The following is a 27,845-nucleotide window of genomic DNA, read 5'->3' as shown; positions in this document are numbered from 1 at the left end:
GAGGGTGCGGGTGTTGGGAGGAAGAGTTATAGGAATATCAGTGCCAGGCATTTTCTTTGTAATCCCTATTGGTTTTGATAAATCAAGCTGGGAGAAGCCTTAGTTCTTTATAGAATTCTGTATTTATTTCTTGTAATACAGGTGTTTGCTAGCAAATCTCCATAAGGTTTTTTTTCTCTTGCTGATAATAGCTCACCTTAACTGATCACTCTTGTTGTAGTGGGTATGGCAACACCCATTTTTCATGTTCTCTGTGTGTATATGTGTGTGTGTGTGTGTATATATATATATAATATATATATATATATATACATATCTTCCTACTGTATTTTCCACTGCATACATCCGATGAAGTGGGTTTTAGCCCACGAAAGCTTATGCTCAAATAAACTTGTCAGTCTCTAAGGTGCCACAAGTACTCCTCGTTCTTTTTTCTCCATATTTTAGTAACTCTACTTGAAATGCTTATGCTTTTTAAAGGACTGTGTTAGAGAATAGGGATGGGGGAACAGAGGAGGGATTTTGTTTTAATTACAGCTGCTTTTTGACAGTGAATGGAAAGACAGCCAGGCTTTCTCCTAAAGCCACATGAGGCCCCCTTCCCTGCAGGGTTGTCTGGGCAATAGAAAAGGAGAAGTGCTAGTTGGCTGCTCTGTGGGTCTAATCTACAAGCTTCCCTGCCCCCTTGTTAACTTCACTATGAAACTGAGGCTATAGATTTTACTATCTCAAACATAAAAGCAGTGTGTTCTGAAAGATAAGGTGGATAATAACTGTTGGCCTCTTGGCAGTGCGTTGCACTATCAGGCACATTTAATTTTTTATTTTTGAGGAAAGAAGAAATGCTGTAAAAACTACCTCATGTTACTTGAAATATGTATTGGACTTCAGCTGACATTTTGACCAGTGGCAAAAGGGCCAGGAGTTAAATTTTCTTAACCTTGGTCTTAGAAGTACAGAATGAAGGCCACAGCAAGCCAAAAATGAGTATAGGCTAGTAGATGAGAGATTGCGCTTCAGCTGAGTGGGCCAGGAACTGCTCTAGCACAGAAATAATGTTGAGAAATTTTTTACCATTGCTTTCTCTACAGGCCAGGAGAGTTAACACAAAAATAGTGGGTTCTGGGAAGATGTCAAAAGCTTTTCAGCGCTGCTGTTTGGGATGGGGAAGAGACTTGTACGAATGCATTTGTGAATCCTTTGTTCAGGGACACCAGTTTTAAAGTATAAATATTCCCTTTAGAGCTTTGCACAAGTTCGTACATTTTAAAAACATGTGAAGGTGGGGCAAGGGAAAGGACAGAATCTCCATTATGGCACCTGCATCTTTCACATGAAAAACATTTTTCACCTGCACATTTGGGTCCTATTTACACTAGCAAATAATTAAATAAATGCGGTACATGGTTTGAAGCTTATCCTCATACTAGAATGACTAGAAACGTAATTGTTTAAAAACTGAATTCTGTAGAAATTGATGGCTTAGTCTTCTATACTTTGTCTGGCAAAGCTTTCCACTCAGAGGTGGATTTTTCAGGTTTCGATCTTGTTCTAAGTGGCATTCCTATCCTTCCTCCCAAGTATTTCTTAATGACTTACAGAAAAATGTTACTTTACAGTAGGTGTGATTTTTTTTTTTTTTTTTTTACTGGTTACCAGCAGACTGTAAAACATTAAAGTTGTCTTTATTTCTCTGTTTACATGCAGTCTTGGATCATAGTATCCAGTTTACTTGAGACCTTTGAGCTCCATGCTTTTACTGGGGAGTACAGCTTTTTAGATGTATGAATTTCCCTGTGTACATCCTGTTTGCTTTCGCAGAACACAACAATGTCACAACTTCACTTTGATCTAGGTTTTTGTCTGGTAAGAGCTGATTAGTGGCAATATCCTGTTTAAAGTAGTCAAAAATGATCCCCCTGTAGAGCATGTTTCCTCCTCCTGTGCGGGTGTTTCCTCCTCCTGTGCGGGTATTTCCTCTTTCTTTCAAGTATGCGTTCAAACTACGCTAGAGTGTGAGAATGACAGGACTTTGCTTTTCACTCAGGGTTGTCCAACTGTTCCATTACTAAGGGTCTTCTGAGTTACATTAAAGAGTGAAGCTAACTTACGTGCTGTAAAATTGTTGTTCACATCTAAAAGGTCAACATTAGGAGTTGGGTGTTAATTAGGGCACTACCTTGTTCTGCACTGTCACTCTTTTTTAAAAAGCTTTAGCACTGTGATTTATTAGCAGATAAAGTCTTTTTATTTGAATTTCCTCACAACTGCAAATTGATCACAAGTGGGTATGCTCTGTTGATATTCCAGGGGTCTGCCTCAGGTTTTGTTTTGGAGATGGCTCTACAAATTGAAATCAGTAGCTACTGTGGACAAGTATATTTTACCTTGACTAGAAAATAGATATTCCCTTCTTTCTTGCCATTGCTTCTTAAATTTTGGGTAAATCATGACAACTTTCTCTTTGAAATGGAGGAGGGGACAGCACTGTATATGTCTCACTTTTGCCCCCAGTACTACTGGCTGACCTGAAGTTAGGAATCTTTAATCCAGGCTCCTTTATATGCAATACTGGTGATAAACCAGTATAGTGTACCAAACCAGCAATGTAATAGGACAAGACACTGTGATGACAAGATGACATGGGCTCCTTAGTACAGGTGGCATTTTTACATAATGGCCCAATATCAGTTTATAATCGGAGGTGGTTGTGTATGGAGTTGCTGACAATTGTAGTAGAATCCCAGTCTTCTCTATTATGAATAGAGTCATAGGGTCCTGAATATTGAGAATGCTGTGCACATCTGAAGCTAGCATTCTGTATGTAACAATTGTTGTTTGTTGCTGGTGATTTAAATGGATCGAGTGCTTTTTGGGGGAAGGGCTGTGTTGCCTTTCGGAGAGTGCCTAACACGCTGATTGTTTCCACAATCTAAATATATTGAATGTTTTTTTTTTAAAAGGCTAAAAACGTTAAGGTTGCAAAATTAAGCACTCAAAATGCTGAAATTTAGGCTGCTCATTCAACCTTAACTGAGCCCCTGTATGCATTATGGTAGTCCTTAATTACATAATCACATATTGTTTTTCTTACAGGACTTGTCTCATTCAGTGCATAGGAGGGATGGGACTGAATCAGGGTTGCGTAGGGTTGTCTATAGAACTCCTGCCTCATTTATTGCACTAGTTGAAAGGTGTGTTCTGCAGGAAAAAGAACCCAGTGAGCACACATTTTGCCAGTGAGGTTCACAGATGGTGGTTCTTTAGAGGTCAGCACTTAGGAATCCTGAGCTCAGTTCTAGGTTTTGGAGGGGTTCCAGACCCTTTTGCCCCTCCTTACCTATTGTACCCTTGCCCTATCTCCTTGTTCATGCTGCCTGGGCACCTGCAGGTGGGGGCATTGGAATCCTCTCCATTGATTGCCTGATGCCATGGCATCCCCTGAGTTCCCAGAGGAGCAATTGCAGGTAGACTCATGGGTTCAGAACCTGCAGCCGCATAATACAGCATGTTCAGTTGCAGTGTGGGGACGGTGCCTGTGTGGTCTGGCTGGAAAGTAGGAGCTGTGTGGGAATGGAGCAGTGTATGTACGGAATTCTCAGAGAATTTACATGCCAGACTCTTAATTATCCTCTACTGAGCATGTGCGTATTGAGATTGTCAGAAGCTTATAATTTGGCCAAATTTGGACAGATATTCATGGGGATGGCAAAAGGCACATCTTTGACACTCTGGCGAACCCCTCCCTTGTCTGAGATTTCCAACAATGTGGACGTAAGAATTCTTAAAGTGGACAAAATGACATCTTTCTCCCTAATTTATAACAATGAAGAGTGTTAGGCAGGCTTAACTATAGCTGTTGCTGCCAGCACCCTGTAGAATAACAGTGTAAGATCTAGTAAGATCACAGTATCTTTCAAGTATCAGGGGTAGCCTTGTTAGAGTGTATCTACAAAAACGATGAGTCCGGTAGCGCCTTAAAGACTAGCAGATTTATTTGGGCATAAGCTTTTGTGGGTAAAAAAAGCCACTTCTTCAGGGACATGGAGTGAAAATTACAGAAGCAGGCATAAATATACTGACACGTGAAGAGAAGGGAGTTACCTTACAAGTGGAGAACCAGTGGTAACAAGGCCAATTCAGTCAGGGCGGATGTGCTCCACTCCCAATAATTGATGAGGTGTCAATACCAAGAAAATACACACTATCTTTGTATTCACTATTTGAACAAATTCAAAAAATGGGCTTACCATATCTATTATAGGTGGGTCTGCTTTCACCAACTATTATTAAGGTTGCCCGATGCTTCTCATCGTGACCCTGTTTTCAGTTGCTTATAACTTTTGTCTTAACTGTTTGGGCTGAAATTTTCCATTCTGGGTGTCTGCCTCATGCTGAAGTATTTTAGAAAATTCAGCCAGAATAGTTTAGCTGTTTCTGAGAACAAGGCTAGGGGAAAATGTTTTGCCCTTGTTAAATTGTGGTGACCATTTCTTAGACACTCTGTTGCCCCATGCTTTGCAGTAGGGACTAGAAATTTCACAGGGGGCTGGTGGTTTGCATGTCAGGGGTGTTCCTTTTGCCACCCCTGTGAAAATCTGCTTGAATTTGGCTAAGTTACAAGCTTTTTAAAAACTGCAGTTTGCTTGTGCTCAGTATAGGCTTTAGATTTTAGCAGCTAAATTCCAGAAAGATTGTGTCTGCGCTGGGCACATTCCAGTTTGGGGCTGAGCAGGAATTTACCTGTAATTGCAGCTCTGGGTTGCTGTGGGTGGTGCTGGGTCTGGGTCAGGTTACTGGAACTGAGATCAGGGAGCTTCTGAAAATATTGACTAACTGCTCGATGAGTGTGCACTGAAACGAGGCAAGGGGTCCTGTGGAAAAAATGGTATATGATCACGTATTTAAAGATTGTTTAACAGTGCAAACACACAAGAGGGCTGAATTAAGACCTCACAGGCAACTTTAATTCTGGCATTTCTGAACTTTTGAGTGCTTGATTTTGCAACCTTAATGTTCTTTTAACATAGTTTTTTGTGTAATAATGTAACTTGTGAGTAAGCTTTCTAGCTAACAGAAAAAGAACATTATTTTGTAAATTGATCAGTTCTTAGACAAGACTATATAAACTGTCAAAAGTAAAAAGTGGAGGGAATGCTGTAAGTCTTAAGTTTGCTTTCCACATAAATGTGATTTTTGAATGCCATATGTACAGTCATATGCATGTAGAATTTCTCATACTAATTTGCTCTAATCTTTCAATTCTTACTAAATATTTATAAGTCAGCATTTACACAGTAGGGCATAGGCTTAGTCTTTTCTGCAGCTTAGCTCTGAAATGTTTGAGTGAAACTGTTACAGTTGGCCTGTAACCTAATTGGACTGGTATGTCGGAAAGATTGTGGAATGATTGCATTAGTTCAGAGCTACTTTGGTAATTGTGCCAGTGAAATAGAGAGATGTAACATGATGGCTCTGAGTAGAATGAGTGAATAAATATCACTTAGAAACTTGGGAAAACATCACAGGTTTTGTTTTTGCTTGTCTTTCTCCTTGTGGATGAATCACAGCCAGATTGAGTAAACACAATGTCCAGGTATTCCTTGGGGGAACTTTCAGCCAGCTGGGATTAACAGTTAGCATTTGTTTATGGGAGAGGATAAGCAAACAAATAAAACCACATTATATTTCATAGCAGAACATTAGAGTAAAAGGTGCTCCAAAGAACCACCCCAAAAATACATATTTAGGGGAAAACTTGAATTGCTCCTACTCAGATATGTTCAAACCTATTTTGCTAGTTCACAAACTCAACTCTGTTGAAATAGGAACATGGTTTTTGTTTGTTTGTTTACTCTTTCTATGCTGATGAAACTCAGATATTTCAGATATTGCTTTTCACAGATCTAATTGGTGATTTTTTTTATATTCTACCTTATATGAGGCAGAGGAAACTGAGTGCTGATCACAGGACCCCTTCCTATGGTGCCTGATACACAAGGCAGCAGGGAGAGAATGGACAGGATTAGCTAGGATCCCTTCCCATCAGTCCCAAGGGTCAGAAGAAGAGTGATGGATGAGAAACATCTCGTCTTTTCAGCAGCCAGAAAGGGGTATAAGAGTTGGGATACACATGTAATTTTAAATAAAAGGTGTGCAATTATTTGCCTAATGTGTTTATTCTCTTAGTGCAGTGCTACATTCGGGGGAAACTTTTCAAAGGCAAAAGGGAATTTGGGCGCCCAGCTTGAAAATCTTTCCATTAAACTATCAAAATTAGCAGTTTGTAAGGGCAAGTTACCTTAATTCTGTGGCCAACCAACTTTACATGAAATGGGACTTTTTTTTTTTTAATGTAGGTATGGACAGGAGCAAAGTAGTGGTAAAGTGTCTTGACTATCTGATACTGTATTGTGACGTGTCTTGAAGTTTAAACAGTATGTGATGACATTGACTTGCAGTGATGCAGCTTTGTGATGCTACGTCAAATTGCTAACCTTAATTTTGTGGTGCTCGGCCTCCATTTATTTTGTCTTTTCAAGATTGAGTATCCCTGTTCCAGGGTAGTAGTGGTTGGAGTATTTTGGAGAACTTGGAGTAGCTTACAAAATAGAGTATGTGCAACTGTCTAAATAGGATGGGGTTAGGGAAGGCTGGGCCTCAGAAGGAAGAAGCAGAATATTTTTCAGAACCCCAATATGACCAGTCTTAGGGGGTCATATATGAGAACTTGCATTTTTTAAGCCAAGTCCCACAAAAGCGTACTACCATGAGAGTATGCATATCAGTTGCACTCTGTTTTGCATTGAAATATAACCCTTTTCATTGGCAGGTGCTCTTGGTGAGCAGTAGTCGCCATCCAGATAGATGGATTGTCCCAGGAGGTGGCATGGAGCCTGAGGAGGAGCCCAGCGTGGCTGCTGTGCGGGAAGTCTGTGAAGAGGTATGTACCCAACAAGAACAGAACACCTGGAATCACTCTATCGTCGGTAGTTGATTCTGTTTTCTTCTTCTTTTCCATTCTTGTTTTTCCTTTCATTTCCTTCCCTTCCCCTGCTGCCAAAATAATCTGCATGTTGATAAATATTTTCAGCCTGTTGGTTCATTTTTCAGTATCCCTGCAATTTATTTACAGGTACTAATAGTGCTTGCATTGTTAGTGACAGTGTCTGTTACTGTACTTTTCTATCTTCATATCCTTAAGGGTAAAAATCATTTAAAGCCAGGTGCAAAGCTCATGTGTGATAGAGGACTGACTACAGTTCTAAAGTGTATTACTTCTAAATTGAACGCTACAGGATATGTTGGGCGCAAGACAGAATATTCTCATCACAAATAGAATTAAGACTGATTGGGGGTCTTGGTATCTATTTAAGAAACTTACAAATATATGTCTAATCTTTTTCCTTCATCTAACTGTGAAAAATACATAAATTCTCTTTCGTAATATGGGCATGGTATGTCTCATAGGTCCCCCAAAAGCTATACAATGATTTAAGTTTGACTGTCCCATCTCATTTCTTGCTGTGAAGAGGCAATCTTTTCCATTCCCGGTCCAGCCTTAACTTTCAGTAGTCTTTTGTGTCCTGTTTGTTTTGTATCTAATAGATTGATATAGTTCCTGACTACTGTTACTAGAATTTAAAATGTCTTTTCAAATGGTTGCTGGGGCTTCTCCTGTACACAGCCCCCAAATATAATGCAGGTATCCTGTTTTTTTAAAATAAGGAAACAAGGTTGTGTTAGCGTTAGGTGGGAGGAAACGAAGGTGTGGTGTGAAGATGTTTGCAGAAACAATAGGTTTGAAGACAAGATAGTTGTGGGAGGAGGAGAAGAAAGGGACAGGGTCATGCATGATGCCAAAGTTACAGACAGTGGAAGAAAATAGGAAATGAGAAGAAAGGTAGCACAGCTGTTTAAAAAAGGCTCTCTTGTTCAAGAGAAGCACTGCCTTTTGTCTGAGACCTTCAGTTGAAAGAAGTTAAAATGAAGCTGTATTGTTTTAGGTTGAATTTTACATTGCATAGTTAATAAAATGCAGTTTCTTAAAAAAACAGCTTCAGAAAAGACCTGTCGTTACAGAATGGTCCATGAGTTAGTATAGAAGATTTTAATGGTACCTTTCAAATCATTGAGGCCCATTTATTGGGGAATAAATTAAAATAGTGTTTTGGTCCAATAAACAGGTTTTGGTTTTGTTTTTTAAATCCTGCGTGGATGTCCAGAGACTGGCCATGAAAATAATTAGAGGCATGGAAAGACTTCTTATTTAGCTCTCTCCTCATATGGGACTGTTCTAGAAGGAGAGGTGACAGGTATACAGAATTATATAGAGAAAGTAAATTGAGCACTCCTGTAGACTCTTCTTCAGTGAGAAGAATGAGGTACATTCAATTAAATTAAAAGGCAACACATTGAAAACTGATAAAAGAATATTATTTTACATAACACGCATGATTTCTAACAGTGAGTTCCACAGATTAACTGAAGCCAAGAGCTGTTCAGGGATTTGGGAAGGATTAGATGTTCATATAGATAGCAAGGGGGTCCACAGTTGCATAAAATAACACTTAAAATGTTTTTGTAAGGATTGGTTTCAGAGTAGCAGCTGTGTTAGTCTGTATTCGCAAAAAGAAAAGGAGTACTTGTGGCACCTTAGAGACTAACCAATTTATTTGAGCATAAGCTTTCGATGAAGTGAGCTGTAGCTTATGCTCAAATAAATTGGTTAGTCTCTAAGGTGCCACAAGTACTCCTTTTCTTTTTGTAAGGATTATAAACCATCATGCTACAGAGCATAAGTCAACAGCTAACTGATGAGAGTTTGGAGGAAACTTCCCCCATAGGCAGTTTATTTCATATCTGTCAACTATGGAATTTCTTGCATTGTCCTCTGAAGCATCTGGAAATGGCTGCTGTCAGACAAGATGCTGGACTAAGTGGTCCCCTGGTCTGGTCTAATACAGCAGTTCTTGTGTTCTGTGTATCTATTCAGATGTCCTCAAAATCTACATATCAGAATTTAAAATCCTTATGTATACCACCCGCTGTATAAACTCTAAGCCTCCTAATATCAAAATGTCTTTCCTATTTAACTCTTCCATAAAAATCTGTATTAGGAAGTAACTGCCATTTTTTAAAAATTCACTAACCACACAATTGGCACCCTATTTTATTCCTGTAAAAGAAGCGGGTTCATGTACCTCTGAAGTACTTAAAAATCAACTAAAATATTGCAGGTATTTGAAGAACGATTGAGGTTTTTTCAAAAATGTCCACACCTGCTTCCCCTCATAATGCTTTGTGCTGAAAGTCAGATAAGGTTAGAGCTGAGATTATCTTCCTCCCCCAGTTGTGTAGTGAGGAGGATTGTGGGGTAGGGTATTGAACTTTGTACTTTGTTCACCTCCATTGTATAACTAGGCCCATGGCATTCAGTTTCAAATGCAGGTGGGGTTAATTGTGCTTGTGAAAATCCTTGGCAGCACCCAGGCGTCTTTCAGAGCAATTATTTGCTTGCATACCATGGAAAGAATAAAATGGTTATGTTTTAAAAAGAACCTCTCTTCCCAAAGCCCACTAGTTCTTCTGAGGTCTATTTTTGTTGGGGTGTTTTTTTGTTTTTGTTTTTTTCTATGATGGTAGCATTTTTTCATCTGCTCATATTTTTGAAATTGAGGAGAAACTACTCAGTTTTCTCGTTCCCAAGCTGTAACATGGCACACTGAACTTGAGCTACTAATAGTCAAGAATATAGCAAAATACGATGCTGGCAAAAGACAAATGGTGGAGTTTAACAAGGCTAGTGAAAAATGTTCTACTTGGGGACACAGCCCTGCTTTATGAAGAAATCACTATTAATAATTAAGCTATTTGATATTGAAGTCAAAGGTTCATTGAGCAGATCCGTGGCTTCACCTTTCAAATCCTAAAATAAATCTGCATTGGCCGTCCCTTTCTCTGGCAGCTGAGAGCCTCGGAGAAGCTGCTCTCTTTCCATGACAGCTCAGTGGTTGAAAGGAAGCCTTGGCATGGGCTCCATTTTCAGTGAAGAAACTGGTTTGGGCTGGCTGAGCTAATCCCCTCTTGCTCAGCTGGTGTTCGCTTGCTCACATGTATTGCTGCTGAATGAGACTGTAATTCAAACTGTGGCAGCCTAGCAGGGTTGAGTTGCTTTGAGTGAAGTACCTGCCTGCCTGAGTGCTGCTCAACAAACATCAAAAGTGCCAAAAGGAGCAGGAAGAAAAGGAGTACTTGTGGGACCTTAGAGACTAACCAATTTATTTGAGCAAAAGCTTTCGTGAGCTACAGCTCACTTCATCAGATGCATTCAAAGGAGCAGCGTTACAGGAACAGCTGACCACAGCAGCACGCAATTGTATTTCTAGTGATTTCAGATTCCACCTCTGCCCTCAATCTATCAAATGCTGACATGATGAACACTCCTTTCTAAATGAACTTCAGAAGAGTGATCTATTGCGTGTAGTTAAACTGGTATAGGACTATATGATCACTGCAGCAGTGATCATATAAGCAGATAACTTCTTAATCTAGTGAATGTAATCATTAAATGCTACTTAGCTGTATTTGTTTAGATAGTCTGCAAATCAGATTCCAATATGTCAGTTATAATTGTGCAATGTATAATACTTACACAGAATTACAGAAAATATTAAATTTCAGTTTTATGATCACAGAACTACTTTGTGTGTGCTAAAATGCTAGCCTGGGGGCCTGTCATATGATGGGCATAATCTGTTACTGGACTTGGGAAGCTGAGGTGCCCAGTTTGGAATGCTAATTTGGCAGAGGCTGTGGTCCATGGTGATGGCTTATCAGAGTATCAGTTGCCTGGAACTCAGGACTATTGTGTAAGCCTTAAATGAATTCACCCCATCGCTTGATTTCAGAAGTTTTTGAGGGGCAATAATTGGATTGTTGTGTTATGGGGGCACTAGTAGGAGCTCCTTTCTGATGAGAATTGATCCCCAGACATTCTTGGACAGCTGCAGCCACCTCCTACATATAGGGATTGGCTGAGCAGGTAGACCCAGCTGGCTCCTTTGCAGCCCACCTCATGGGCTGCTACGGATTCATGGCTCCCTGGGCCTGCAGGAACTTTGGCAGCCCGCCCGACAGGTTCCCCAGGATTCCAGGACCTCGGCTGGCTATCTCCCCACCTAGTTCCCTGGGCTGCCCACCTGGTTGTGAGTCTTCTCTGGTGGGTGGCTACCCAGCTCTCTGGGCTGCCAACCTGATGGGCGGGCGCCCTAGGGTGCAAGGGAACTGGCTGGAAATGTTGGGAAAATTCCATTTCAGGTCTCCTGAAATGAACTTTTTCAATTGTTTCCGTTCCATAGGAAAATGCATTTCTGACATTTTGTTCAGATCCGGAATGAAAACCTTTCCTGTAGGAAATTTCACATTTCTGAAAAGAAACTCTGGTTTCTACACAGTTCTACATTTAAATATAATAATGTTGTGCGGCCATTTTCACTTTTTTCCCTCACAATTTGAATTCATCAGTTTGTGAGAGGCTGTTTTATCTTTAATTTGCATCAGCTAATTAAATATTTGATGTGAATTCCAACACCAGTTTTACATGTAAGGATAGAGCATATGAAGAATTAGAAAATCTGCTGTCTGCACAGATGCATTTGAATTTCACGTGTTTCCAGTTCCATTGTAGTACAATTAATCTTGAATTATAATTAACTTATCACAGTCAACATTGTGGTATGTAAATGCCTTATTCGCCAATATACAGAACTACAAGCACTCAGACTTTAAATATTGGGTGTCACTACGAAGATTTCCAGGTTGTTGAACTGAAGCTGTAAGGACCCCATGTGTTTATCAGAACTGATTTGAACCTGCAGGTGGCAAACATCAGTAGTAACTTAAAATGTAGTTTTCATCTGCTGTAACCTTCATTGTTAGCAAAATTAATTGCTAATGAAGGGTAGGGTAGGATGGTTAGAAACAGTAATGGAGAGCCCTAAATTTTAAACTACCCTAACTAATCCTGTGTACTTGAAAGCTGGGGCTACAAGGTATTTAGCGCATCTGGCATATAAACATTCATGTGCCCCTTCATGCTTTGACTTGTGGGCTCTAAAGTTTTACATTTTTGTACATAACTGCACTCAGAAACAAAACAAAAATAATAATTCGACATTTGTAAATTTCACTTTCATGCTAGGGATTGCACTACAGTACTTTTATATATTTGAAAATGTAGAAAAACATCCAAAATATTTATAATTTAAATGGGTATTCTATTGTTTAACCGTACAAATAAAACTGTGATTAATTGCAACTATTATTTTAATCTTGTGATTAATTGTGATTTTTTTAAAGTGTTTGTGCTAATTTAATTAAAATTATTGTAATAGATATTGGAAGGTTAGGCCATATAATAGGTTGATATTTTAAATTTAATTTAAATACATGTATTTAAAATTTTACTTAATTTAAATAAAAAATCCAATTTAAATACATGTCCGATTTTTTTAATCTATAAATTTGATTATCCACACTTCTATGGTAGTTATAAGATAGCAGAGAATTAAGTCCACAGACTTACATTCCCAACAATGTGGGTAAAGGAAAGGGTAAAAGAGACATTTTGCCTAACAAGCCCTTAAGGATGTATTTGGCCCTTGTCTAAAATAGCAAACTTCATATCTTGTAATTCACCACCAGTATATTTGATGGAAGCTGTATTGTAGATAGGATTCAATTGATTTTACCTGAGGTTTCTCACCCTAAAGTTTTCTAGTGTGGACTCAGCCTTTGAACCCAAGTAGATCAAAGTAAAACAACTGCAATCCCAACCCACATTTTCTTCAGCTCAGATGCAAGGAAATAAAAGCTTTCTGTAGAATAAGTGAAGTTGCTGTAGACTGTTTTTGCATCTGACACACAAACTTATTAACAGCTTTGAAACCCAAGCCAGCTGATCTTAGAGATCTTCAGCCTTTTCCCCTTTACTTTAAGCAAGTTTTATTTGGGCTCAAACTGTGCTGAGCATGTCATTCTGTTCAATTCCCCATATAAGAGCTGTTGGAACATTGAGGGTGTATCGATATGCGGGTGTCAAACTGATTTTTCTCTTGAAGATGGATCCCAGGCTTTTGGGGCTCGTGCTACAGTTACATCATCCCTCTGATGATTATGCTGTTTTCATGTGAATTGACTGCTTGCAACACTTGCTTCCTGTTTTTACAAACCTTGCTGTCACACTGGAAATAAGGAAATGAGCTGAGCTGTAGTTAAAAACATTAAACCGCCTTCTTCTGTTTGTACTTTCTCTAGGCTGGAGTGAAAGGGACGTTAGGAAGATTAGTAGGAATTTTTGAGGTAAGTTTATTGAAATATCTGTTCAGGTTGTAAAGTCTTGCTGCAGAAATGTCATTTTAGTGAAGCTTCTTTCTAAGCTTGCAGCAGTATGGGTGTTGGCCAAACTAGACAACCAGATTTGGAGAAAAAGCATCTTTTTGTGTGGCCTGGTTTTTGTTTTTTGTTTTTTCTGGAGATGCTGAGTGCTTAGTTTCCACTTCAGTTGGAATGGCTGGTGATCAGCAGCAATCAAAATCAGATCACTTATTAAATAACGCCATTCACCAGCAGGGAAGAGCAAGACTTCATGGAATAGTGTTGGGCCTATTTATTGAGTATGGACTATCGTATGCTGCTTCATTCTAATGCCACTTATTGTATTCCCTTGATTTTATACACTAACCCTTTCTGAACAACTTCCTTGATCTTGAAATGGGAGACCACTGATTGTAGTTCTGTAGATTAAATAAGGTCACTACTTAAAGGAAGGCTTGCACTATCCCACCTTCACCTTCTCGAGGCTGCTTTAAGGTCGTGTGTCCCCCTCCACCCCCCCACCCCCCCCAAAAAAAAAAAAAAAGTTTAGGATTTTATTTAGGTGTTGTCATCTTGACTGCTCTGCCATAATCCTGTCCATTTTGCCTTTCAGAATCGGGACAGGAAACACAGAACATATGTTTATGTACTTATCGTCACAGAAGTGTTGGAAGACTGGGAGGACTCTGTCAATATTGGTAAGACCTTCATGCTTGTTAGCATTACTGGTGTATGTCCTCCCTCTCATACAGAAGCATGCCAACTCCCCACCCTTTACTGTAAGTGATTGTTAGGATAGTTGAATTCGTTTGAAAGCAAAAATGTGATCATGTTGTTGATTCCTTCTTCCTTCCCTGGTCCTTTAAGAGTCGTCTCAGTGGGTTTATGTAGAGACTCGTGTTTTATCTAAGTCTTGCACTTTTGTTTGACCACTCACTCCTAAAAGCTGTGCATTTAAATCCTTATCAGATCCCCAAATGAAAATGAGTTTGTCAGTATAATTCCTGCAGGATGTTTGTCAACACTCTTAAAAGCCCATGTATAATTGGGCTCATCTTGCAGGCTCTCCTCAGGAGAGGTCTCAGTACAAAGAGACATATGCTGTACAAGAAGATTGAGATGCCTTGGGGGAAAAAGCACTTCCTCAAGCTAAGCCAGGTTCCGGAGAGTGCCATCATTTCCTCCTTGTCAGGAGCATATCATTTAAAAAGAGAAAATTGTTAGATGATTTCAAAATTTGTTATGAATTCCCTTAATATCGGTGGTGTTTCTATATTTTTCAGTCCCACTCAGAAATCATGGAAATAACATTTGAAAAAAACAATCTCAGAATCCAAAACCACCATCAATTGGATGGTGGATTTACTACCCTAATGATACATCTTTTGTGGAATGTTGGAGGCATCTGTGTTACACTTGGCTAGGGGGACCCTTCAGTAGCTTTGAGATCAAAAGACTACTCAGAGAAGTCTCTTGGGATTTTTGAATTGGCATTGGGCTGCAAGCCCACTTCATTGTTCCACTTTAATCACAATTGACATGGACAGAATGCTAGTCAACAGTAAAAACTTCGCAGAAGGGATAAATGTCTATCTTTAGTTCTCTTATTGCATTTACTAATTTATTCCTCTACCCTCAGGAAGGAAAAGGGAATGGTTTAAGATAGAAGATGCGAAAGAAGTTCTGCAGTCCCACAAACCAGTGCAGGCCTCATACTTTGACACCTTGAGACAAGGCTGTTTGGCAAACAACGGCACTCCTGTCATGACCACTTCGTACACTGACTCTAATGAGAGCTCTGTCTCTGACATCAGATGACTGAAGACGTCCCTATAAAAGAGAGATTTTTGGAAAATAGACTGAAATGTGGATTTCTCTCCTCCTCCCTCTCCCACCCCCTTTCACATGCCTCCTCTGTTGAACAAGGCATGGGCAGCAGCCTGTGGCAAAGCAAGTGTTAAGAGTGTTGCAGTTTAGTGCAAGGTGGGGTGTTTTGCTTTTTTGAATATGTATTTTGTAAAATACATTTTGTGCATGAAGTGCCCCTTTCCCTTTACACCGCTACCCTGGCCTGGAGAGCGACGCTGCTCGTTTCGCCTCTGCCTTGTGTTCTGAAGTGTTCCCATATGTGTCATCCCAGCCATAGCCAGACATTTTTCTTTTTTTTAATTGGACTGCAAATGTGAGATCAATTCTTTAAGTCTTAGTCTGTACTGTAAGGTGCTGTTCAGACCTGTGATGGTCACTTTCAGCGCATATGTATAAACTATTTTTTTAGATGGAGGAATCTAACTTTTTAATTTTGCGGGAATTTTTTAAAACCTGGGCTACTTGTGAAAAGAGGGTTTCATAATTAATCAGTTTGCCTTGTTTTTTTTAATACGAAACTTTTTGTGACCATGCTAGTGGCTGGGCCAGTTTTCTCCTCCATAAACCCCAGAAATTTAGGGCAGTGACATTTTAAGGTCAGAGTGAAGTTTTGATCACCTTCAGACATCCCTGATGCTCAGTTCCTTCTCCTACAGATTCAGCCAACATTTTTGGTTTTATATTAGAATGAAATACAAGGAATTGGTCTTTACCGCCCAGCCAAAAGCGAACAGCCTCAGAAACTTTATGATAGAGACTGAATTTTGGCCTCAATGGTAGGAATCAGGGATTCAAAGTGGGGTTAAAATCTAACCAACTGGAGCTTCAAGCACCAATGCTGCCCTGCTGTTTTGGAATTTTTTCCCATCTTGCTGATGTCTCTTCTTGTCCACATGCCTTACACTGTGCTCAACTGGCTATTGTAATTTGTGCTAAAGCATCCGATTGTACTTATTGAGTGTCATTGCACAAACCCATGCGGGGCGTCCCTGAAAAGAAGTCTTGGGGGAAAAAATTCAGGTGTTGAATCTCTCTTGTATGTGGCGTTGCAGCACTTATAAGTGCACCACAGAGCATACTCAGAACGTTAAAACTTCTCATCCTCTGTGAGAAAGGTACAGCTGGCTCCCAAGCAGAAATGCTAGTGTGGAGAAGTACATCATTTAATAGGATAGTTGCCCTGATGCATTGGCACACTTCATGGTTCTTTTTGTTTGTTTGTTTTTTACTGATGTAAGTTTTATGCTGTCTTGATTTGCCAACAGTGTTGTCTAGTTGGGAAATAAAATGGAAAGGGTTGGGGCTGGAGGGTGGGAGGGTAGGGAAAGGTTTGGGAGGGGCATTAGTTAATCCCTGGCTTGGGACAGGAGCTAGTTGCTGCATTTGGTAACTTCTCCTTTGTCAGAGCATAGCCAAGATGTGAAATTAAATCTGCAGTACTCTTCCTTATATTTAACAGAAACTATTCTAATAAATACTCATACTTTTCAAGAGCATTCTTTCTTCCCATTAAGCACTTATAATATAAAATTCTGATAGAAGTATCCATGGAGCTGGGGTAATGGGAATTGGTATTTTCACTACTTTGGCAAGAGGCTGTTCAGTTTGAGATCCCATTCTGTTCCTTTACTTGTTCTCCCTACTTTAATCAGTATGGGACAGCAAGGCCAAAAGCAGTGCCAGTGATCACCAACATGAAAAGGCACACAAGAAAATCCCGAAAGGCATTATTCAAGAAGTAGTTTGAAACTGAGCATCTGGAATTCAGCCTAAATTACACCAGTTCTGTTCACTTCAACTTAGAAACAAATGTACAGTCCCTTCTTAGTCTTTGTTGATCAGCCTGAACATAACTCTAAAAAGGGCTTGAAAAATATATCCAGAAATGGACAAGAAAGTAGAAGAATCCGCTCTTTCCGAGCCGTTAGCAGGCCTAACAACACAGCCATCTACTGCCTTCAGTTGAGTTTTTGTCCTTCACTGTATAGATTAATACATTACAAATGCTTTGCAAGAAAGCAGCTGGTACTCCTGAAAGAGTAACTGCAGTTTTAATATCAATAGCATGCACATTTTTGTTTCCTTAAATCTAAAAATGTTTTTATAGGGCTGTTAAACTGACACTTTAGGGTAGAATATTGTTAATGACTTGCTAGTGGCTTCTTTGTTTGGGTCAGAAAAATAAATTGTGCCAAGAAAGTATTTTAATGTGGCATGAATTGATGCTGTTAATGCAATTATGTTGAGTGGCTGGTGTTATGCCTTATTAACTGGAAATAGAAGATTGAGCTCCTGGGGTGGAAGTAGTCTTTATTCAAAAGCTGTGTACTTAAAACAAGCCTTGTTCCTGACTTATATAAAGCTTTCCCCCTTAACACCACATAGAGTTCACATCTCCCCAATATCTGAGGTTCTTCTGTAACAATCGTATAGCCATGTGGTATATCCATGTAAGTAATCTTATCCAAAATGACACTAAATTGATTTGGGACTCACAATTGAGCTACCTTTCATATGCAAACACATTAGGATTTTAAGATGGAGGCTCTGGCAGCTGTTGTCAGCATGATGTCAGTTAAACCACTCCAGAGCAAGTCTGACTGACCCAGTGCACAAAATGGCTTCCAAACTAGATTAGGACTTCCGGCATTGCTAAGACCGGTGTTTCTGAACATGCTAGCAATGGTGGAAATTGTTACCGCACAGAACAGTGTTCTGTATTGACGCACCCTAAATCTAGAGCGAGGATGTGTCTCAGGCCTTCACTTCACAGGGCAGATGCTGGCTTAACCGCCTGGTGCAGACATGTCCTGCAGTGTAGTTCCTTCTTGATTGGCATTGGATATTAGCCAATATGATCTTGGGTGCCCTCAAACCAGAATAGGGGAGAAATTTCTAGATTTGGTTTTAGAAATCTTTTGAGGTTGTAGCAGTCTGGGAAGTCTGTAGCTACAAAGCTCCAGCCACAACTATGAAGGTTTCGATGTGTTTGCTTTGGGTCAGAATTTTCCACCTCTCATAGACACAAGGGGTTCATTATTGTGTGTAAGTATTAGGTTTCCTTCAGCACCCCTCAACCCAGGATTCTAAATCAGAGGCCTGGAATTCAGTGCAGACCTTGGTAGTAGAGTAAATTCACTCACCTGATCATTTTTCCCAATGTTTTGCCAGCTGCACCATTATTCCATGCATATATAAGGAGGAGATACTCACTGAGGTGCTGGGAGGCAAGACTCCTTACAGGGGAGGAGGGAGGAGAAGTTGCTGGATATTGAGATCTTGAAATAATGGTTTTCATTTTGCATCCTACAGCAGGGCTCAGGGTTGGAGGGCAATGGTGATGCATGGGCATGGAGACATAGGGCTTGTCTACATTAGGGAAACTTGGCAAACATTTCCCACTGTCACACATGCTGATGCAGCTCCAGCAAAGTTAGCCAAGTTGGGAGCCATAGTCTAGATGGCTGCAAGCTGCCCACCTGCATTTTAAGCACGTGGGCCAGATTTCCCCGTGGGAGCCTATCTCCATCTTTAGGCACCTAAAAATCTTTTGAAAAGCTGGCTCCATGTCACTTAACCTTGCTCAGAGCAGTTTTAACTGACCTGGCAGCCAGAGGGTCCTCTGCATTTATGGTGCCAAATGTAACTAACCCTGGCAGAGCTGAAGTAGTGTTAGCAACAGTGTAGAAGAGGCTTGAATAGAGAATAGCCCTTCTCTTAGAAGGAGGAAGTATGTTTCAGGCTCTTGGAATTATTTCTCAACCCCTGTTTTGGTACAGTGGAACAGTGATTTCTGTGGCATTTTTGTGCTTTAGTATCACCATTTAGAAAGTCTGTGTGAGTAAAATAAATACAGTACCTTGGAGTCTTTGGAACTAGTTATTGTAAATCTTTTTTGGCTTTAACCTTGAGTTAATTAACTCCTATTTGGGCTTTTTAAAAGGAGAAAAGTCCATCTTAGCAGTAAACAAAACTGCATCATCCTTGTATAAAGTGATTAGTTTGATTTCTCCCCCACCCCCGCACTTTTTTTGTTTTACATACAGGGCAGTCTCTCATTATTCTCCCCACATACTCTCTGTATATCTAAGTTTCTTACACTCTTAGCCGTAATTTTATTTTTTCCCTGTTAATCTATATGCCACTATGGCTAGCAATCTCTCATCTTGTCTCCCCCCCTCCCATCTCCATTCCCAAAAATGTATTGTCCTTGGCCTTTTTAACTTCTGAAATAAATTTGCCAACCACAGCGGAGAGTGCCACTGCAATATGTCATCTCAGTAGCGTTCTGGTTATTTCAAGCCTGACACAGGGCAGATTTAGAATGTGATCCCTGGAGAAAACAGTTACCTCTGTGTTCTGGGTTTTGTTTTGTTTTGTTTTTTTTAAACCAGGGTAAAAGCGTAAATGGTTTCCCACATCTGCCACTTAGCCTGTTTTAAAAGCCTTCTGAAAATCAACCACTGAAGCACATGTGAAGTTAGCACTCCCACACTGGTCAAAATTCAAGAAAATCATGGGTGGCAATGACTACGGAGTTACTGCTGATGGTAAAAACCCTAAATGTTTTACTGGGGGGTAACTGATTTTAAAAAGAAAAATGCAGCCACGCTCTCCCTGCTCGCTTGGTTTTGGCCATCTGTCACTCACAAATGTCCCCAAGCCACGCTGTTCTTCAGTCATGGGGAAAAACTAGTGGTGAGCTATAGACCAGCTTTCCACTGGACGGGTAGTACTCTGTGCTCAGACCTTTCTGTATCTTCTGTGTGAATGGTTTCCCTCATCTCACCAGGGCAGACTTTATTAGGATGTCTTGTCTCCTGGAATCTGAACGTAAAGGGTTTTCAGCTGAGACTTTAGTTCTGAGTATTGCCTTTTCAGCATGACCCTCTGCTGGATGGGGATGCTGAAGTCCCCATGCCCATGAGAGGTTTCAGATGGACTGTACAAGCTTCATTGTTTGGGGCTCTGTCCCTGAGCTATACAACAGACTGGGCTGTTGCTGGCTTGAGGAGCAAGCATGTCCACATTTGGGTCTCCTGTGTGACAGTGTGGGGGGGGCAAAGTGTCTTTGAGAGAAGGGTATAGATATTCTTCTGAATAATTAGACTTGGAACTCGGACATTAGAACAGTTTACCCCTAGCAATGCCAGAATACCGATGCTTTCCTTCAGGCAGTATTTTCCCAGGTGCAAGCTTTAATCTGATTTGGCTGCTGTGATTGTCTACTTGAAACCAGCAGGTATTTCTGCATCAGGATAATAGAATAAAAATGGTTGAGCTGCTGGAAAATCAGTTACCCAGCACATTAGTTCTTCTAAAGAGTAAAGCATGGAGGGGAAGGGGAATTTACCTGCCAGATTAAAAAGTGTACTCGTTGGAGCCTCTGGTGTAGATTTTTCTCTCCTCTTTTGTTCCTGTTTTTTTGTGGGGGATTTTAAATTTGTTCAAATGTTCTGCGTTTGGATTGGACGCACCCTACATAAATTATTGTACATACTTATAAGGACCTTTGGAAGACCGGTTATGATGAAACTGAAGATCTTTGCATTCTCAAGCCCCAGCAAGTAGTATGTTTTACTTGGAGACTCGAAGAGGAGAATTAAGGGATTTTTTGGGGGCTGATGATCCTGCAAACTGGCAGGTGGTGTTCCCAAGAGTAAAGCTAAGTATCTTCTGATCTCCCCACAAAGATGGATATATTTATTTTTTGGTTTTAGACCAGTGGCTTACTGGAGATGTGCAAAATCCAGTATTTTACACAGCATGGGGATGAGGTGGGAGTTCATGCTTTTTTCATCTTGCTTTATGGCAGCTTTGTACAGAGGAACTACTTCCTATAATCACTGGAAAAACTGTTTTATTCCTGTTCTTGTCACATTACATACCATCTAGCAACTGAAGCCCAAAATACCGCCTCCGAGCCCACAGTACCCTCACTCCTTTCTTCAGTGTTGGAGGAACTTAGGAAATATGAGTGTTTCGCGTGTGCATCTCTAAGTGCCTTGTGTGACAAAACCTTGACTTGATTAAAATCTACTCTGTAAAGTAAAAACTGGAGTGTAAAACTTTAAAGAATTCAAAACACCTTAATTGGATTAAATTAATAAGATTGAGTGGGGCTGATAGTGTGACAATTTGTGTGTGTGTGTGTGTAGGGATTGGGATCCTGAAAGATGTGAATGTTGAGGGCCTGATTTCCCACCCCCCTTCCCCCCCCGTAAAGTCTTTATTGATGATTTGCAATGATGGGACTATGCTCTCATGATTAAGATTGGAGTCTTATTTTAGCTAAAATACTCAATCTCAGCACAACTTCACAACTGTAAAATTCCCAGGTGAAGCTGTAGAAGATTTTTCTCTTGAAATTAGGTTGGCGTAAGTCTGTGATCGTCTCCTGTAAAAGGAAGGTATCTGGAGCTGTTGAAGATCTATCCCGCTAGACAGCGCTGAGGTAATGGGTTAATATTAGTGATGAATTGTGTTGACCGATTAATTTAAACCTAATGAGTGGGGATAGAAATGTTGAATCTAGCGAAGGGATATTGATGACTCAATAAGCTCTTTTAACGCTAGTGTTTGGAGCGGATGAAAAAGTAAAACCTCAATCATGGGAGTTGATTTTTTTTTATCTCTGACTATATTAGATGCGGATCTGAGAAATAAAACATTGGCAGACCATGCGTAAGTTCTTGATTGAAAACACTGCTAATATGCCACTTCTTGCCTAGAGAGGTTGGTCTGTGTATGCTCTTGCATTGTGTGAAACTATTGGATATATGGATCTGTGGTTTTTATTTGAGGAAAGTCCTGAATGAGGTCCACGTAGTTCTCTTTGCAGCTTGAAGGTGGTGTATTTTATAGCCAGATGGATGCTTGTGTTTGCATCCACTGCTCTCTTTTGCTTCTGTCAAAATAGGCACTTGGGATTTGCTTTCCTTTTTACGAGGATGAATTGGTTCCTCTGTCTGAAGTGGGTTATGACTGTAATTGTAGCATGGGTGCTGGAGAGGCAGATACTGAGTTTGGGTGTCCCCTTTGCGGCAGCTGTGCTGCAAGGCGAAATTGCCATGCCGGGGCCAATAGCACAATGTGCGGCTATGGTGGGGATTGAAGTTCAAGCTCTTTCGCTTCTAGATCAGCAGAGGCTAGCGTGGGAATCTGCTCCAAGATGACCTGCCTTGGGAGGATTGTGGCCAGTCCTCAGGGAGGACTGTTGCCGTTGGAGGTAGGAGTTGGGATCGTTGGACTAGGGGAAAAGAGGGAACTCAGCTAAAATATAGTGAGAGCTGGTCAGCTTCAGTTGCTGTATGGAGGGATGTTACGTTACCTTACTAGTGTTTCTTCTGATCAGGCAAACACTTGCACAAACTGAAAACCAAACTTCACCTGAGAGAGCGAGTGCGCCAAAGCTCTTGGGATTCCCCTGTTTATCCTGACATCATCTTTTAAATCATGCAATGCAGGGGGTAGTGTTTAGTCATTAAAGCTTGGGTCCGGAGTGCCGAGCGGTTTGGGTTCTATTCCCAACTGCGCCACCGACTCTCTAAGTTGACTTTGGGCAAGTCACTCAACCGCTCTCTTCCTAAGTTTCCCTTTTTGCAAAAAATGTAAGGATGTTTGTTCACCATTTGTGAAGTGCTTTGAGATTGCTCTAAAATTGCGAAGCCAGATATGTTTTGATACATGCTGGGCAGAGCTTAAACAGAAGAGCTTTTAGTGTCCTTCCTTATTAAAGAACATGACCTTATCCCATCTCTTGCATTAACATACATGTTTCATTAGTTCCTTCTTTTAAAGCCGCAATTCTAAATGCATTGTTATGTTTGCAACGACCATCTCTTGCTCAGAAGGAAGTGGATGATCTATAGTTTTGCAAGTGCTATGTTTGTGTGTTTCACTTTTCCTTGAGTGGAAGTCATGGCTGGTAATTAAAACCAGTGCTGTGGCAGGTGACTGAGGAGAGATGATTGCTTGGGGTCTGTTGGTGTCTCTGGCCCCATCTACACCATGAAACTGACCTGTTGCTGAAAACTGATAGCAGCTGGTGGTGCTGAAAACAGCATATGTAGGCTAATGTATATAAGGTTAAACTGTTTCCATTCCCATTACAGAAAGCATGATTGGCCTCTTTTTCCCCTCATCTCAGTCAAACTTTCTGTGACTGCTGAAAAGCGCAAAAGCAGGTAAATGTTTTCAGCAGGGATTTAATGAGATCCCCAAATCAATTTCCTAATTCAAATAGGGCTTAAGGAAGTAGTTATTTTCATGAGATGGATCTGTGTAGGTTTACTCTCCATACAGGGGATGTGAGCCTCAGTGATTGCTGTCATTAGTAACTTTAAAATCCCATTCATACCTAGCACATACTTTGAAAGAGATGGAAATGCTCTTTTCTGCAGGGCTCCTTTGTTTGGATTAGAAGAGGAAGTCAATGTTGCATTTCAGGAGCTGGAGAGCTAAATTAGAACTAAAGTGCTGAGCAAGTTACAGCCCCTTGCACACACCATGTGTCAATTAAAGAGAGGAAGTTAGAACAGATGAGTGGCAATAGCATGACAGAGAAAGGACAATCTAGTCCTTTAGTTTCTGTACTGCCTTCTGTCATCTGATGTCTGCTCTACAAAGAAAACCCCACAGCACAGAGTCTGAGCATGTGTCAGTTGGCTTGGGCTTGCCGGGCTTGGGCTGTGGGGCTAAAAATAGCAATATTGATCTAGGTAGAGGTCAAGCCCAGGCTCTGAGATCCTACCTGCTCACTGCGTGTCAGAGCCCGAGCTCCAGCCTGAGCTGGAATGTTGACATTGCAGGTTTTAGCCCTGCAGCCTGAGTCAATTGACCCAGGCTCTGAGACTTGGTGCCACAGGTCTGTTGTTGGGGTGCCGATACACCTTTAGAAGGACTTTCACACTGAAATAAACTTTGGGGCAGGCTCTGTGTTTAAACAACATTTCTGCATAAAGCTATTTACATTAACAACTTTCTGCAATCCTTTTGCAGCTAATATGAGAGTTATTTCCCCCTCACAACTCAGCTGGCCCCTCTTGCTAACTAGACAGCATCATCTAGTGGTTACAACAGAGGATTTGGGATTCAGGAGACCTTGCTTCTACTCTGTTTGCCAAGGACTCACTTTGACTTAACACAACTCATTTCACCTCCCTGTGCCCACACTTGCCCCCCTGTAAAATGGGTTTAAAAACTCATCCACCTTTGTAGAGAGCTTTCAGATCCTCTGATGGAAGGTAGTATATAAATGTATGCTGATATGTTGGCTATAGTGTCATTATACCTTAACCTAATCAAGGAAGAGGAGTAGATGGTCTCAGAGGGAACACTTTAACTGGATTAAGTGCATCTGTTAGCATGTTTTTTCATAGTGTGAAAAGACCATCTTTTTGTGACTTTAGCTGATAGTCTCCTGGGAAAGAGAGCTTTGGACTTGTACTTTGGACATGATGGTATTTCCTCTGCTACCCAGACTCCACATACATTTACTAAGCTTCCTGTGTGTCATAGTGGATATTAGCTTTTGTAAAAAGCCAAAATCAACAGGCGCTCCACCTTGCATTCTCGGCCTGGTCTTGTCACAAAAACACAATGTCAGCAAAATCTAAAATGTGTACCCCAGCACAGAGTACAGAATCCCAGATCTGATCAAAATTCTCTCTGAATAGGTATAAAAAACCAGCAACGAGGGATTCTTTAAAGTAAAACAGAAAAATTTGACTTCAGTAAGTCTGACGAGCACAATTTGCTATCATTCCTTACCTAATCCTGATAGCTCCAAGTCCAAACTTTTTGGGTCACTATAACTCTACAAACATTAGTTACATTTATTCACTCGTGTTTCTGTGTGGCCCCACCTGAGATGGGACATTTGAACTTATCCTTTTGACCAAGGACAGGACTTTGTGAGGTCAGTCCAGGTACTGACTGACACTTTACCTCTTCTGCTGGGTACTTCTGCAGTTGACAAAACAAACTGAAACTGCCAAGAGAAGCTGTCTTTCTGGGAGCTGCACATACTAGATACATTAAGTCACTTGGAATGTACTGGGAGGCCAGCATACAAGAACTGTAATGGTTTGTGTGATTGGTAATGCCCGATATGTTGTAAGCCCCCAGGTTTTCCTGCTAATGCTAGAAATGGACGTCCTTGACTGGAAAAATCAATGTTGGCTGTTGTGTTACTGCTGACGAGTAATTCAGTTTTCAAATAGAATTGTCAGATTAGTTTAATCAGTTTTCCCTCCTCTGAGCAAGCCAGTTTGTCAGAATTGAAACTAAGGCTGGTATTTTCAAAGGAGCTGAAGGGAGTTAAGTACCCAGTTCAGTGAATTTCAATGGGATTTGGGCATTGAACTCACTTAAGTTTACCCAAAGATCAAAGAAACACACAAAGCAATGGGATAGGAGCACATCGTGTAGGGGGAAAAAAGCTTGACACTGCTTTTCGTAATCTTCTCTGAAATCAAAATGCCTCTTAAAAATAAGAGGAGTGGGAGGACACTTCAGAAACCTCGTATTTCAGCAGAGGTCCCTGTTTTGTTCATCCCTTGGCTTGGTTTCTCTCATTTGTGACTTCTCTTGTTTTGTTCGAGGTATAATTTGTTGAATGGAGAACGTTTTTTCTTTGAGGGCCAGATCTTTGTTTAAGCCAGTCAGTAATTCAGACACACACCTTTTTGTTCTTGCTCGAGGCTGGGCAGGTTCAGTAGATAGCTGGATAATTTTGAACTTTCATCCTTCACTGTTCCCAGAGACACGGCGCGGAGGGGTTTGCTCTAGGTTCAGCTGTGGTACCATTACTAAATTCACTTTTTAAAGAAATCCATGTACGGGTTGAGCCAGATCCTGAACTGATGTAAAGCAGTCCAGGCAGGTAGCTTGGCTTACATCAGTTGATGATCTGGCCCCTTGCATCTGAGAGTGCCGCTCCTTTCTCTTTTTAAAAGATCTCTCTCAATTTGAGTGGGGGGGGGGGGCACCACTGTCTTTTAAAAACTGGTGAACTCAAGTTTTGACAAGAGTGTAGGTTGTAATTTAGTGCCAGCCAATTTCACACACAACTGTGCTTACTGCGTGGTGTTTCTTCTTCCTAACGTTGTTCCCAGACACTGTGAACTTTAAACACATTATGGAAGGATGAAAAAGAAAAACATGCTTGAAGTTGCCTCTGTGAATCTGCCAGGTAAGTAGACAGTCAGGAGAAGGATGCTAAATTTAAGGGACACTGCTATCTTGAAGGCCTTCACCTTGACTAAGGACTTGTCTACATGGAGAAGCTATTCCAAAATAAGGTAGGGTGTGAATTTAAAGCACAATAGCTATTGCAGAATGGCTCCCCATGTAGACACATTTTTTCCAGTAGGAGTGCTTTTTTTATGATGTACCTTCATCAAACTTTGGTAGTGGATTATGCTAAACTGGAAAAAGGTACTTTTGTAATGGAAGAAGAGTGTCTACATGGGAAGCTATTCTGCAAAAGCTGTTCCAGTCAACTTCCCCATGTAGACAAGCCTTAGCTTAAAGGCCTTTTCTGAATGGTATATCCTAAAATTGAAGTGTCCCTCTGCTCCTTTGCTTGTGTTTAGAATCATTTGGGTGCACTTAAGAGCAACACCACCACGTGCCCAGCTCCACCCTCCTCCCTTTTCTCTCTATGCAGATGCTTGTGGTCTTGCGTCTTTGATGTCAGATTTGGTGCTGGTTTGTGTTTGTACTGCAATAGCACCTAGCCCCCCAGCCCCGTCATGGACCAGGACCTCACTGCTACGCATGGTGCAGAACATCCTTTTGCAAATGTTTGGGTGGGAAGAGCATGGAAATGAGCTCCTTCTAGAGTGGCACATGAGGTGTCACCAAAGATCAGCAAAACAGTGACGTAGCTTGCTAATAACTGCCCAAAGTAAACACTTGAAAAATGTTTCTATTTTTTCTCCTGCAGTGATTTTTGTCAACGAAATCGCCAGAGGAGAAGTGTGATAGTTCAAATGGATGGCAATCCCTTGTAGCGTGACAAATCCCACGCTTGCAAGCTTAATTTTAAAAAGCAAAACGTCACTGGTACATTGTAACGCCCATAAGACTCTTTACGCTTAAACCTTTTCCACTACCTGGAACCGAACACTAAGCATCAGCGAATCGGGCTGAGGTAAAGGAGCAGTCATGTGAAAGAAGCAATAGCGTGGTTTGACTTCATCTACTGCAGAGCTGCAGTCTTCTCGCATTGTGCAGGTGGCAGTTTAATAGTGAAAAGCAACCCTACAGTGTGGCAGAAAGCAAAGACTACCTTGAGCAGTCCAGACTGCACAGAATGCATTACTCAAACTGGAACTGACTTAGGACCATGGGGCCAAACTCCCCATCCCAGATTATTTTTAAAAAGTGCCACAATCTATAATAGAGACAAGGTAGGTGAGGTAATATCTTTGGGACCAACTTCAGTCTAGAATAATCTATAATCAGAAGTGGTTAAGACCTCAATTTTATTTAGGCCTCATCTGAAATATAGGAACTCCAGCAACCCAGTGCCTCCTGACAAAATCACACCATGCCATTGGGTCCCTATTGACCCCGAAGGAAGAGTGCCAGCT

The 27,845-nt window shown here is 40.8% G+C and overlaps 1 protein-coding gene across 4 annotated transcripts in view; it reads left to right on the top strand.

The window, feature by feature from the left end:
- The window catches only part of NUDT3 (nudix hydrolase 3), a 30,991-nt gene extending 13,452 nt beyond the window's left edge, over nt 1-17,539 (top strand). For 3 of the 4 annotated variants that reach the window (XM_037884728.2, XM_037884729.2, XM_043533675.1), the window contains 4 exons: nt 6,833-6,943; nt 13,318-13,362; nt 13,991-14,075; nt 15,017-17,539. In XM_037884728.2, the coding sequence (XP_037740656.1) occupies nt 6,833-6,943; nt 13,318-13,362; nt 13,991-14,075; nt 15,017-15,195 (420 nt within the window). In that variant the 3' untranslated portion in view covers nt 15,196-17,539. Of the gene's footprint in view, nt 1-1,815; nt 1,867-6,832; nt 6,944-13,317; nt 13,363-13,990; nt 14,076-15,016 lie in introns of those variants that run through there. The other variant, XM_037884731.2, reaches the window with a different exon arrangement.
- Nucleotides 17,540-27,845: the final 10,306 nt, after the last annotated feature.

Source organism: Chelonia mydas, chromosome 21 (genome assembly GCF_015237465.2).
Source record: "Chelonia mydas isolate rCheMyd1 chromosome 21, rCheMyd1.pri.v2, whole genome shotgun sequence".
Lineage (NCBI taxonomy): Eukaryota > Metazoa > Chordata > Testudines > Cheloniidae > Chelonia > Chelonia mydas.
This window is presented reverse-complemented; position numbering and strand designations above follow the sequence as displayed.